Source organism: Tinamus guttatus, unplaced genomic scaffold (genome assembly GCF_059628265.1).
Source record: "Tinamus guttatus ecotype Peru unplaced genomic scaffold, ASM5962826v1 Tinamus_guttatus_pri_ptg000125l, whole genome shotgun sequence".
NCBI lineage: Eukaryota > Metazoa > Chordata > Aves > Tinamiformes > Tinamidae > Tinamus > Tinamus guttatus.
This window is the reverse complement of record NW_028288659.1, coordinates 6,649,228-6,661,478: the sequence shown is the minus strand read 5'-3', so window position 1 is coordinate 6,661,478 and position 12,251 is coordinate 6,649,228. Positions and strand designations below refer to the sequence as shown.

General features: G+C 37.7%; 1 protein-coding gene across 2 annotated transcripts; it reads left to right on the top strand.

The window, feature by feature from the left end:
* Positions 1-225: 225 nt before the first annotated feature.
* On the top strand, positions 226-11,959 carry WASHC3 (WASH complex subunit 3). 2 transcript variants are annotated; one of them, XM_010225908.2, is made up of 7 exons: positions 226-278; positions 1,085-1,183; positions 3,246-3,311; positions 4,647-4,775; positions 5,518-5,625; positions 9,302-9,366; positions 11,719-11,959. In XM_010225908.2, the coding sequence occupies exons 1-7, from the start codon at positions 228-230 to the stop codon at positions 11,801-11,803; spliced, it is 603 nt and encodes a 200-aa protein (XP_010224210.1). In that variant the 5' UTR covers positions 226-227; the 3' UTR covers positions 11,804-11,959. The 2 variants fall into 2 exon arrangements, with proteins under 2 accessions (XP_010224210.1, XP_010224209.1); XM_010225907.2 differs by having other exon boundaries at positions 5,515-5,625.
* Positions 11,960-12,251: the final 292 nt, after the last annotated feature.

Below are 12,251 nucleotides of genomic sequence, written 5' to 3'. Positions count from 1 at the left end.
GCACTTTAACGACACTATCAGCACTTTAATGACACTATCAGCACTTTAATGACACTATCAGCACTTTAATGGCACTATCAGCTCATACACGGAACGGCCGGGCCGGCAGCGGCAGCCATGGCGGCCCGCTGGGACTACACTTCCCATGGTGCACTGCGGCGGCGCGGCCGCCCATGCGCACGCCTGGGGCGCGCTGGTTTCCGGGCGGGGGCGGCGCGGCGGCGGCCATGGACGAGGACGGGCTGCCCATCGTGGGCTCCGGCATCGACCTCGCCAAGGTACGCGGCGGCCGCGGCCGCGCGAGGACGAGCAGCAGCAAGCAGCAAGTTTCAGTGACGGCGAGGCACAAGGAGGAGCTGCCCTGAGGGGTGGGGGCCCCGCAGGGAGGCGGAAGCCGGAGGCGCGCGCTGAACTGCCGTTTTTTGCACATTTTTAATTAATTACTTTATTTATTTATTTTTTGGGGCCAAGGAGCCTCTCCCTGTTAGGCTGAAAAGCAGGTGCGCGTGAAAGGCTCGCCTGGAGGAGCGACGCTCTGGTCTAGCTTTAGGAGAATCTTGCCTTGAAAATAAAAGCCAAGGTAGTAAAGAGAGACACAGATTTTAGTGGTCCCTATTTCTGGTTATGGTCTGTTGATAACAGTAACTGAATACCTGTGTTAATGGCCAAGTTTTCTTTTTCCTCCTTAAGCTTCAGAAGGAGAGATTCTCACCTGTTTCCCCCCTCCCCCCTCTTTTTTTTCCTTTAGTTTTAATGCAGATTCTCAAGGATTTCACCAACTTCCTTTAAAAGCGTTTTCCTCCATAAGGTAGCTGTCCTTTAGCTGTGTGGATGTTCCCTTTTCCATGTGGCCTGCTACTTTTCAAGTATGATGTTAGTAAGATTTTTAGTGAAAAAGGCTTTCTATATCAATGAGCTATGAATATACATACGTATATTTATATATATATTTGAGCTCATAACAAGCCCATTTAGTGCTTACTTCTAAAATACTTTCTTACAAAATTTTGCATTTTTGAAAGAATTTTTCAGTCTGGAAATGACACCTATGTATAATCAAATTTTCTTATATTGTTTAATGCAGGTTCCTGCTATTCAGCAGAAAAGAACTGTAGCATTTCTAAACCAGTTTGTAGTTCACACGGTGCAGTTTCTCAACCGATTTTCTACTGTTTGTGAAGAGGTATGTTTAGTGTTTCCCCTCTGTCAATTTCTATACATGAAAAAGCAAATTCTAGAAATGAGAACCATTCAGTTTGGTGTGTTTGGCTGTCTGTTCAGAGTATCTCTTGAATAAAGACATAAGGTAGATTTTTTTTCCCCCCCAAATTATCCATTGTTGTACCAGACTGACAACTTATTTCCTTAAACTTTTGTATTTGGCACAATCTTCAGACTTTTGATACATGGATTTTTTTTTTTTTCTGAGCAGCTCGATTTATGAATATATTCAACTGCTCTATTCCTATGCTGTATCTGTTTTAAAAGTTGTCTTATCTGGGATGCACATCAAAATTTTCTAGCAAATGTTTGCCTTTTTTCTGAAAGGATGATATGTCAAACTCCCAATGTAACAGATACTCATGTGAAAAAAAGGATATTTTTGACAAGTTATTAGCTTGGAACATGAGGCAGGTGATTTTTCATGTTTTCTCAAAAAGATAAAAGTAAAACTAGTAAATGCTGATAAGTTTTTTTTATGGTGAATTCAATGTCAAAGAGAACATACCTGACTGACAGTACTAGAACTGGTCACAGAACAGGCCTACAGTGTCATCCCTGGTAGAAATCTTGGTTTCTTGTGTGACTTGAGGCTTAACCTTTTTATCATTAGGGTCCCTTTGTAACTGTTAGCTCGTTTATTCGACGAAGACTGCTATACAGCCCGAGGCAGCAGCAGTTCTCATCTCCATTTAGATTAAGCCATTTAATCTGAGAAATTTTGTTATTTGTTAGAGAAGGTTTGAGCCAGCCCATGCCTAGTGTAAAATTTGGCTGCCATGTCAACATATGGAGATTCAGAGGAAAAAAGTAAACCTTTTTCTGGATTTTTAACTTGTTTAAGTAGATATGTGTATAACTGCCTGATGATGATGTTGACAGTTGACCAAAACTAAATTGTCACGTGTCAATATTACACGGGCGCTTTGAAAATCCTAAATGTAGCTGTATATAAAGCCATGTTGAGTATGGAGCAACACTGTGAAGTCAAAGTCCATATTTTAAACTGCATAAATAAGTACTTAGTAAAACAATTTCTTAAACTAAATGTGGTGTTACCCAGTGGGTGAAATGGTTGCTTTATAAACTCCATGAAAAGTTTTTGTGTTTATGAAGTGCAGGAGTGTTTTGAATGTCAAAGGTCCCAGCGTAAATCAACAGAAGTCAGGAAATTCAAAATTAAGGCTGACACCATTCTCAACTCTAAATGCCTTGGCTCTTGTGTGGTCAAAGTAGACCTGTAAAATTATATAGCGGTCTTTTGTGCATGCTTCCTGCTCTTCCCCAAGTACATGCAGAGCATGTAGCTCCTTTCAGAAACTCCTCTTTGAGAACAGAGAGACATCTGTAAACAAGCCAGAGCGCCATCCAAAAAGGCTTAAATTTTGTCAATCTCCTTTTACTTCTCTAACATGTTGGCAGCCTTGCCATTTTCTTAGGGTGTTAAAGTTCAGCTTATAAGCCAGGCAGAGTTTTGCCAATGTGCCAAAAAGCTGTCAGAGTGGCGCATATCTGCCAGCCAACATGCTAGCCAAATTCACTTGGACGGGTCTGGTGGAGTATGGTAATGATTAGTTGGAAGAGTGACAGTTCTTATAGAGAAATTTAGAAAAACATGGCATTATTTTCTAAAAAGCATTCATGAAACTTACGTGACACGCGCATGGAGCGTATATGATTCTATGATATTCTGTGATTTTATGATACAAAGCTTCTGGTTTGTTGTTGTTCACTATGTTTTGACTATATATGATATTTATTCAGCGCCTGTATTCTTTATCAGTTCTTTCTTTTGTCTATGTGTGTTTATTCAGTTACAAACCCTACCCATGTTTTCATCTTTCACATTTGGAAAGAAAGAGCTTTGAAAAAAGTTATTTTTGTAACTGTCGGTGAGAATACAGTTGTCTACCATTTTTATCTGAATGCTCAAAATAATATCTTGGTTTTTTATTTAATTATGTATTTATATGTACAAGTGGACTGGGGAAGTGTTTTCATGTTTTAATTGTTTTCTGTCCTAGAAATTGTCAGCTCTCTCTCTCCGTATCCAACAAATTGAAACAACACTCAACATTTTGGATGCAAAGGTTTGTAATGTACGGACTTCGTGTTTAAGCAGTGATAGCTTTCTAGTTTTTAGTAGTCTGAACTGAGGAAATAAGTTTTCATAAAGATTAGAAAAAGCTAATACAAAAAGTTATGATGGCAAATACTCACTTTGCATGCCTGACTGCTTACATTTTATAATATTTGAACGTGTAATTTATATGAAAGAAAGAAACAGAAAGAATGTAGTACAAAAGTTCTTTTTTTCTCTGCTAGGCATATAGAGCTGGAAAGGAACATTTGGATCATGAAAGGGCAGCTGGAATACATGGCAACTTATTTATGTTGAGTTTATTGATATGTGTTTTTAGAAGAAAAGGGAGGAAACTTTTGTGATACTGAAATACGCAACTTATATTACGAAGTTGCAGTATGAAGTTGCACTTGCCATGCAAGCTCTGGCAAGAAGTTCTTATCCCCTGTATAAAACAAAATTATCTTTGTAAGTATTACTGCACTTTTCAACTAGCTCCTTCCAGAATAATTTGCTAGTTTGATCCCTTTAAAAAGCTTTTGATTTTGAAATGTGACTTAAATTACATCTAAGTTAATGCAAATGTGTCTGAAGAATGTATGTTCTTTAGCTAAAAGGATGAAAGGATGTAATTTATAGTCATCTTTTATTATTTAATTAGCTAAAAGAAAAAACACATTGTTAAATCCTTCTTCCATTAATATTGAAAGCAGTTTCTGTTGGTTTCTCTGCAAGCAGCAGTGGGGAATTTTTGAAACTGTTCATTAAAATCTTTGTGCGGAAAAATACAGCAGTAATGTAAACAGTTACTAACATTTGTCTCAAAATTATTAGGAGTGATCAGTAGTGATTTCTTTCTTTCAAAATTCTTTAAAATTATGATAAATAGCAGTGCCTTTGGATAAATAACCATTGCACTTAATATCTGCAGTTTTAGCATTTTCCTAAACAAAAAAAAAAAGGGAGAGAGAATTGCAAAATCTTTAACCGGTCACCTGTCTGTTCACTAATAGAGCTCTTGCTATGGTTTCTTTCATTGTAGAAGTAATAGCATGAAAAGGTGGGAAGCTGTTACAGCCTTTCCTGCAGTGTAACTTTGTTAGCAGTGAAAGCTGTGGTGGAAAAATTTGGTTTTGTTCTTATAGAATCCATCTGCACAAGAAAAATCTTTGTCTTTCCATTAATCAAAACACCAAGCTAGTGATGAATTTACCAAGCAATACAATATTACCAGTGTGAAACTTAGCTGTGGAGTACATGGTAAGCAGCAGACAGCTGAATTCTTGTGCACCTATCCTTACAGCTTGCTCATTGTTTATTTAATGATGTCTTATGCATTCAGTTGTCTTCTATTCCTGGCCTAGAAGATGTCAAATATGAAGTGTCCAATGTCAATATGAATAGTGTTACAAATGGTCCTGTTACACAAGCTACTACAGATCAACAGACAAGTGTATCACCTCAGTCTGGAGTAAGTAGTGAAACATAAAAAATGTACTTAAGCGTGTGTTGAACATATATTCTTTCTGTCAAATTTCTAATCCAATTTAAAATGGATAGAAGTGAATCTAGTGAGAGAGCAACCAAGCCAACTTTGAACCTCTAATACTGCATTTTTCATTAATGAAATGATTTTAATAGGTAATTGGGCTTGCCCTTTTTGCTTTAAAGCCTTTTTGTGCTTTTGTGGAGCTTAAATAGTGAGAACTGATTCAATTCTTACAGTAAACAATTCCTTCTTTGTTAAATCACAGCAAAGTATGATCATGAGTTACATCGAGGAACTGGGAAGATCATTCATGAAAATAGTATTTCACATCCCTTGGTTGCAGTTCTTTTATTGTTCTTCTGGAGTGCTGCCTTTTAGCACAAACTGAAGTTCCTAGCATAGTTATTCTAAAGAGGCTAGTTACAATGAATGTTTTCAGTTTGTTTTCTCCTTGTTCATAAAATGTCCTTTTTTTTTTTTTTTTTTTTTTTTTTTTTTTTGTAAGTGATCAAAATGAAGGTCTGATCCCTGCAATGACTGACTGTGTATGTAGAACACACAAAATAGGCAGAAAGTCATACTTACAGCCATTCAGTAATGAAAGACTTGTTTTTAATATTCTTTATATGTTGGAATTCTATAACATTACCATTATAGATCAGAATATTGTGGTCTAAGACAAGCTCTGTAACCATTAACATATTCTTTTATTTGTGTAAAGCAGAACAATGTACCTGAAGAAGGGTTGCAGAAAACAGAAGTGGTAACAGAAAATATCAGAACAGTTGCAAAGGATCCAAGATATGCCAGATACCTCAAAATGGTACAAGTGGTAAGTCGCTTCTCTGATGCTAAATATCAGAAAGACAAGTACATTGCATCTGTAATCCTTAAGATAGAATAATATCAGAGCATTTCTAGGATATTTTCTCTTAGAAGTGATTTGAGCATGTTCCCTTGATTTAACACTAATCCTATAAACCTGCTAGTAAAGAAGTCAGGACAACCTCAGGCAAGATCTTTTCTACAACTTGCTGTCGACACATGTGTGGACTGAGGTTCTGGAGATGCATAAAGGCATCCTGATTCTAGCTGGAGTCATAGAAGGTGCTCTTAAAAGTGTATTCTGGCAAAATCATTATTCACTCCACGAGGACATATTATAGTTTGTTTTTACTGCAGGACACAAAGTGAAACTTTACTAGCGTAGCGCAGAGCAAATTCTGCATCACTGGTACTGTAGATTCCCTAATACCCATAGAAGATTTTGCTTCCCTGCTTAGTTCCCCTTTAGTTCCTTGTTACTCATGATGTAGTTTTTGTGTTTTCCTCTTTGCTGGCTTTCCTACAGATAAGTAGGAAATAAATGAATATAATCTTAGTATTCAAGGATGTGAAAACAAGCAAAAGGATGAAAAGATGAATTGGAGATTGCTGGGGACATCTTTCAAAAGCTGTTTTTTCACCTGTACAAAATTAAAAGTGAGGTTAAAACAGAAGTTTTTTTTAAAAAAATCTTTATTTTCACTTAATCACTGGAGATTTTTTTCTGAAGATATGTTAAAATTCTGAAAAATCCAAATAACACATAGATCTGGGTAAAATGTTGCTTGTATTAAAACTAACTGCCTGGTTTCATTCCCTCTTCAGAAAAACTGTTAAAATTGATGTGTCTGGTATTTGGGATGATATTCCAGACCTCTCTCTGCATTTGAATCACAAATTGGCACTTTATGGACAGCTCATTGCAAACTATTTGAAGAACTTAGTAACAGTGAAATGGCAGGGAGCAGAACGCCATGTTAGCTTTTTGATGTAAGGCCAGTCTTAAAATTGGATGTGAAAGAGCTAGTCTAATTACTTGGACTTTTTTTTGGTGACTGCTAAAGGAGTGAGATCTCACTTTCCACATTTATCCTTTCTACTGGCAGTTTCTGGTGACTCCTCTGCCAGTTGTAAACAGTGTGGTAGGAAAGTCAAGCTAACGTACTACAAGTTAATGTGCATTAATGGTGTTTGCCAAAGTGATCTTCTCAGACAATCGAGTGTTTGAGTTAGTGTAATTCCTTTGCCTGAATTAAGCCTCTAGCTGAAGATTTGTTGGAATTACTCATTTATTGCCCACAATATTTGTATTATTTAAGAGTTAGGAATCTGCAGAGATACTTCGTGTACACTGAGTTCTGTTCTGTGAAATAGTAACAAACTCATTTTAATGGAGTTTGCTAAATTCATATTTTTCAGATGTACAGAAACAATACTCAAACCTTAAAAAGCAATATAAATTTGCTATAGTGAATGGACAGAGCATTTATTCTGACAGAGAAGAAGAGTCTAGGTTGTCAGATAAAATTCACGTTTAAAATACAAATACTTCTATTGGATTCTAAACCTAAAACGTGACTGCATGTACTCCAAAGTACTGACAGTACTGACAAAGTACTGGATGTACCATGGTATTCATGTATCATGAGCATAAACTGATCTGCGCTTTGCATGGAATGAAGTAAAAATATCATGTGGCCTCTTTCAGCACCACAAAGTGCTGAAACTGCTTTTCAAACAGGATTGCTCCTTGCCCTGTGGCTTCTCCAGGGCCTTGCAACCTCCTGAGCAAGTGGGACCAGGCTGGGAGCAGGGCTGTGGTGCAGTGATCTGGATTACTATGAACTTTTAGTTTGGCAGAGACAAACGCGGTGGATCTTCAATAGCTGTAAAAGACACTTGATTATTGTTTAATTTATAAATGTAGTGTTTTGCATACTGGCATATTGATCAATTATATATATTTTTAACCTATCTTGAAGAATATTCACACGCTGACGTCCCTTTCATTGAGAGCAAAGCCTGAGTCCTGCTCCACCTGGTCAGCTACCTCAGTCCTGTTTTCACTTGATATGAACTGATGCATAAGCACTTCATCAGGGACTCCTGAGCTCAGCTTGCTTTAAGTGCTGGGTTGGGGAGAGGAACCCTAAAAACTGCCAGGCGTGGAAAAAAATCAGGTAGTAAAAAATGGTTCACAGGGACTCACAATCCCTGGTGTTACTCCAAATCTATGCTAGAAGAAGTGATTATTTTAAATGCAGTCATGAAATAGGCAAATGCTTTCTACTTTGTAATGTACATTAGGGGTGGCTTATTGAGAAATTCTTTAATGTAAGTTAATGCCTCACAGTTGTTTCAGAGGAAGATTTTTGCTTCTATTCCTGTTACCATGTTAATTGATAAAACTATGCCTGTGGTTTTTTTTGAAGTCTTCATGCAGAAGCCTTGGTTGAGATTCTTAATGCAAATATCCACAGGAGAAAAAAAAAAAAAAAAGAGATCTAGATTAGCTCTCACTTCATCAGTTGCCTGCTGCAACTCTCAATAGTACCACAGGCTTTTCTGGAACATTAATCATGGCTGCCTTTTTGTATCACTGTTTTACTTGCTTCAAGCAAATATATTTGTTCTTGGCCAAAAGTTCCACATTACTGTTCATTTTGAAGCATCTCCTAGTCTTTCCTAGGCCACCACTAGCTCTCCTTTGGAGATTAGGAATTGGATCTTCTTTTTCCCTTCTCTCTCAGCATGCAGTGGTCCAGGTGGTGTTTCTGATCCTCTGTGAAGGAAGATGGCAAAGTAACAAGTTGTCTTTGAGCAACTCTAGTGGAAATATAGTAGTAGTTTGTTGGAATGGATCTTGTAGGACGACGTAGGTCAAGCTGTTCTTGGGTATCCGGTCCAGGGTGAGGATGTTTAGGTGTTGCTGAATAAAATAAAGTGCAGAAGCTGTGGAAGTATTTGCAGTGAGAGGAAGGAATTTTTCTTAACACGTACATAGCTGGCTAAAATCCCTACACAAGTCACAGAAGATTCAAGCCTGACTGTACAAACACTTCTATTCAGAGGAATCACGTAAATTGTGCTTCTGTTCTCATGTCCTGTTTGCCTTTTTAAAAATGATTTCAATTTTTAGCACTGACTTAAAGTATCCTCCTTGAGCCCTAACTGATGTCCGTTCCTGCCTTTTTTCTGCCTCTTTATCTGTATCTTCAGTGTATCTGAGTTCTTATCTTTCCAACACAACAGTTCTCTGCCTTCTTTTCTCATCCACTCTCATAGCTTCAGCTTACTGTGTTCATGCATGTGAGTTGCAGGTATCTACCTTCTTCTGTTTCCCTTCCCTCGACTTTCTCTGGATGTGTAGCCATAAATATCACATGGACTAAAGGGGCCTTTGACATTTCCTAAGAGGTTTCTCCCATTTTTCCTTCCCCTGCCACTTAAACTTGTAGTCGGCAGCAGCAGCAGAATTGTTTCTGCAGTCTGTGCCTTGCTATGTGCTTGTTTGAACTTGATCATTTATTGCTTTTAGGTTCATACAGGGCCACTGAAATTATCATCCCATCTTGTTCCAGAAGAGTCACATGTGTAATTGTGTATGAAAGTCTAAAAGAACCTGTGGAATTTATTTAGTTCATGTACAGTAGACTTATATTACTCTTCCTCCTCCTACCCAGGGTGTTCCGGTAATGGCAATAAGAAACAAAATGATTTCTGAGGGGCTAAATCCAGATCTTCTTGAGTAAGTAATATTTTCAACTTGTAAGTTGCAGAAGAGAGAGACTGCAATCACGTGTTTTAGAACTTGGCAAGAAAAAAAAAACTCATTAGACAGACTTGTTTATAGTGTTGTGAATCCAAATAAGAAGCATTAAAACAGGTTTTGAATTCTTTTATAAATGCTGTTTTAGCATTTTTTAGTTCATAGAGAGAGTCATGACTACCAAAGGAGCAGTGAAACAGTCTCAACAACGAGCTGTCTTTTCAATATTTTCTAGCCCAGGACAAGACCCTGTAGAAAAAAGGGTAAATTTCACTATCATCATTAAACACCAGTAAGAATAACATGTCCCTTACAGGAGAGACAACAAACCTCTTTTCTAGATTCCCTTAGCAGCCAGCATGTACAACCTGACAACACTGGCACAGAAAAGTAAAGCCAACAGCTCTGGACTGTGGCTGTTGATTGAGGTAACCCAGTGTGAAGAATACCAGTGAAGAATAGATGTTCGTTTTCAAAGCAACTTGTGTGGCCATAAGCATTTTCTTACACACTTGAAATTCATTTTAATCATGCTGCCCTGTTTTGTAGAAATTCTGTTAAACTGATCACAGTGAAATATTAAATAGTAAAATTCACTCATACAGAATAGCCACTAAATTGCTTGAAAAACTTTTGCAGCCTCTGCAGAAACTGTCAATGTATTAGGAAATCTGTTAATCTTTTAGAAACTGTTTCTCCTTCCCAGTGAAGCCTTCTCACATTTTGGAAAGGCTTATTCTGAACTAACTCCTTTTAAAAAACAAGCAAAAATATCAGAAAACTGAAGCATAGTCATATACTGAATCACTGTATCTCCCAGCTATGTGTAAATGCTGCTATTTCTTTATGTCTGGATGGATCTTAACAGCCGATAAGAATAAAATAACCTGTTTATCTTTTTTACCTTCTGCTTCCTTTTGTACTCTTTTCACAGAAATTGAAAACTATTCTCTTTGACTCCCAATTTATTTATTTTTATTGTCTCTTTCTTATCCTTTCTCTCTTGTCTTGTCTACAATTCCATGAGATTGTCTGAACTACAGCATTGATATCTTATTTTTTATTTTTTATTTTATTCCTTATTAGAGGAGAGTCGTCTCTCCAGATCACATCTCCTTGCACAGCTCCTCTGTTTTGTCATTACCATGACAACAAGGAATAATATTGTGAAGTGCTATTTGCATGAGAAGGCAAAAGCTTTCGTAATTTATTTTGGAGGTGGGCAAGGGATTGGGGGGGAAAAGACTGTTTTATAGTTCTAAGCACTTTAAATATATCTTGGGATTTCCAACAGGGGGAATACAATGAGTAGATCTTAAGTTGGAAAAGAAATTCTCTGGCATGACACAGAGGGCTAATGCACAGATAAATGTCAACAGGACTAACAATATAATTACTGAGTCAGTTTAAAACTTGGCATTTTACTAGAGAAAGCAGTAAACTGTGACACAAGAAACTAGTTTTCATGAAGATCACTCCTCCCCTTCCCCAAGTATAATTCTGTGCATGTTTCGTACATTGGTTTCTGAATTTACCACCCTCCATTTGCTTGTATTGTCAAACTGGCGGCATACTTGGGAGGAAAACTTAGGAGGGAGAACCAGGATTCTTAGCTAACAGTATTCATTATTCTTTGGGTGCCTTGGTTCCTTTTTCCTCATCCCCAGTAGACTCCGTGAGCAGAAGTTTTGACATGGTGTTACAGATCCATCTTAAATGTTCTCTTCAAAACTAGATACAAGAGGTTTGATCATTTATAGTCAATAAAAATCCCATGGCTGCTCTTGCATGTCAAATTTAACCCAGTGTTCTAGCCAAATTCCACTCTGAGTAATTCTTTTTTGCTTCTCTAAATTATCCCTGAAGTTTTAGTTGGATGCAGTATTGTTCATTTCCTGTCTTATTTTTTCATGTACTATTTACACTGCTTAATGGTGTACAGCATGTTCCTTTCAGCCATAGAACCTCTGAAGATTAATAAATAAATAATAAAGTTAATCACTATTGTGTGTTTTAAACTCTCTATTTGAGTGTTTGCTGCTGCTTAGCGCTGTGCCGTTGTTTCTGATAGCCCCAAAGGGATGCCTTCAAACGTATGTCTGCAGAGTTTGGAAGTCCAGTGAGTTGCAGTTTCTAGTGTTCATCTTTCAGTGGTAGCTGAAGAAGCACTGTGTGCATGTGTGTGTGTGTGAGCTCTCAGCAGTTCAGGTGTTAAATGCTGTGGCTGTAAAGCGCATGCAATTACAGTAAAAGGCATTAAAATGTACTAATCTACTTGCGTTCTCAGATGCCTCGCAGATTAACCACACAGAACCTTTCTGTTGCCTGCAGGACCCCGGATGCCCCTGTGCCTGCCTGGGGAGATGATGGGAATGCAGAAGAGAGTTCTGATAGTGAATCCTCATTCAGCGACTGAAGAGACTGGGTTCAACCACTGGAAACTTCTGTTCAGTGCTAGTGGGTTTGAAGCTCTAGCAGAGACGTGTTACGCTTGGGCCACGTGGGTGATGATTTATCTGATGACTTTTCTTATCACTCAGATCTTCCAGATTCTCTCACAGAAAATCTGAACCTTTCCACCATGTGAATTAATCATGAGGTTCTTGCAATTGTTGTTAGTGCATTATTTCAGATTCTTTATGAAGATTCTTCTGAAATTACTAAAAATTCCACGTGTCTAAAACTCCTCTTCTCTAAAGCTGTGTTGTGGTTGTCTGTAACAACATTATTAGTCTGAGTTGTCATCTTTCTGTCCCATAACTTACAAGTAAGGTAACTTTTCAGGTGAAATTGTTAACTGTAAAGTGCAATTTTTTATAATATACTGTATACTGATAGAACAGCTGCAGTAGAACAAGAATTTC

Coding starts and splice junctions, on each gene's coding strand:
- WASHC3 (XM_010225907.2), top strand. CDS start 228: ATGGACGAGGACGGGCTGCCCATCGTGGGCTCCGGCATCGACCTCGCC. Junction 3,312..4,646: donor TCAACATTTTGGATGCAAAG/GTTTGTAATGTA, acceptor TTATGCATTCAG/TTGTCTTCTATTCCTGGCCT. Junction 9,367..11,718: donor CTAAATCCAGATCTTCTTGA/GTAAGTAATATT, acceptor TGTTGCCTGCAG/GACCCCGGATGCCCCTGTGC.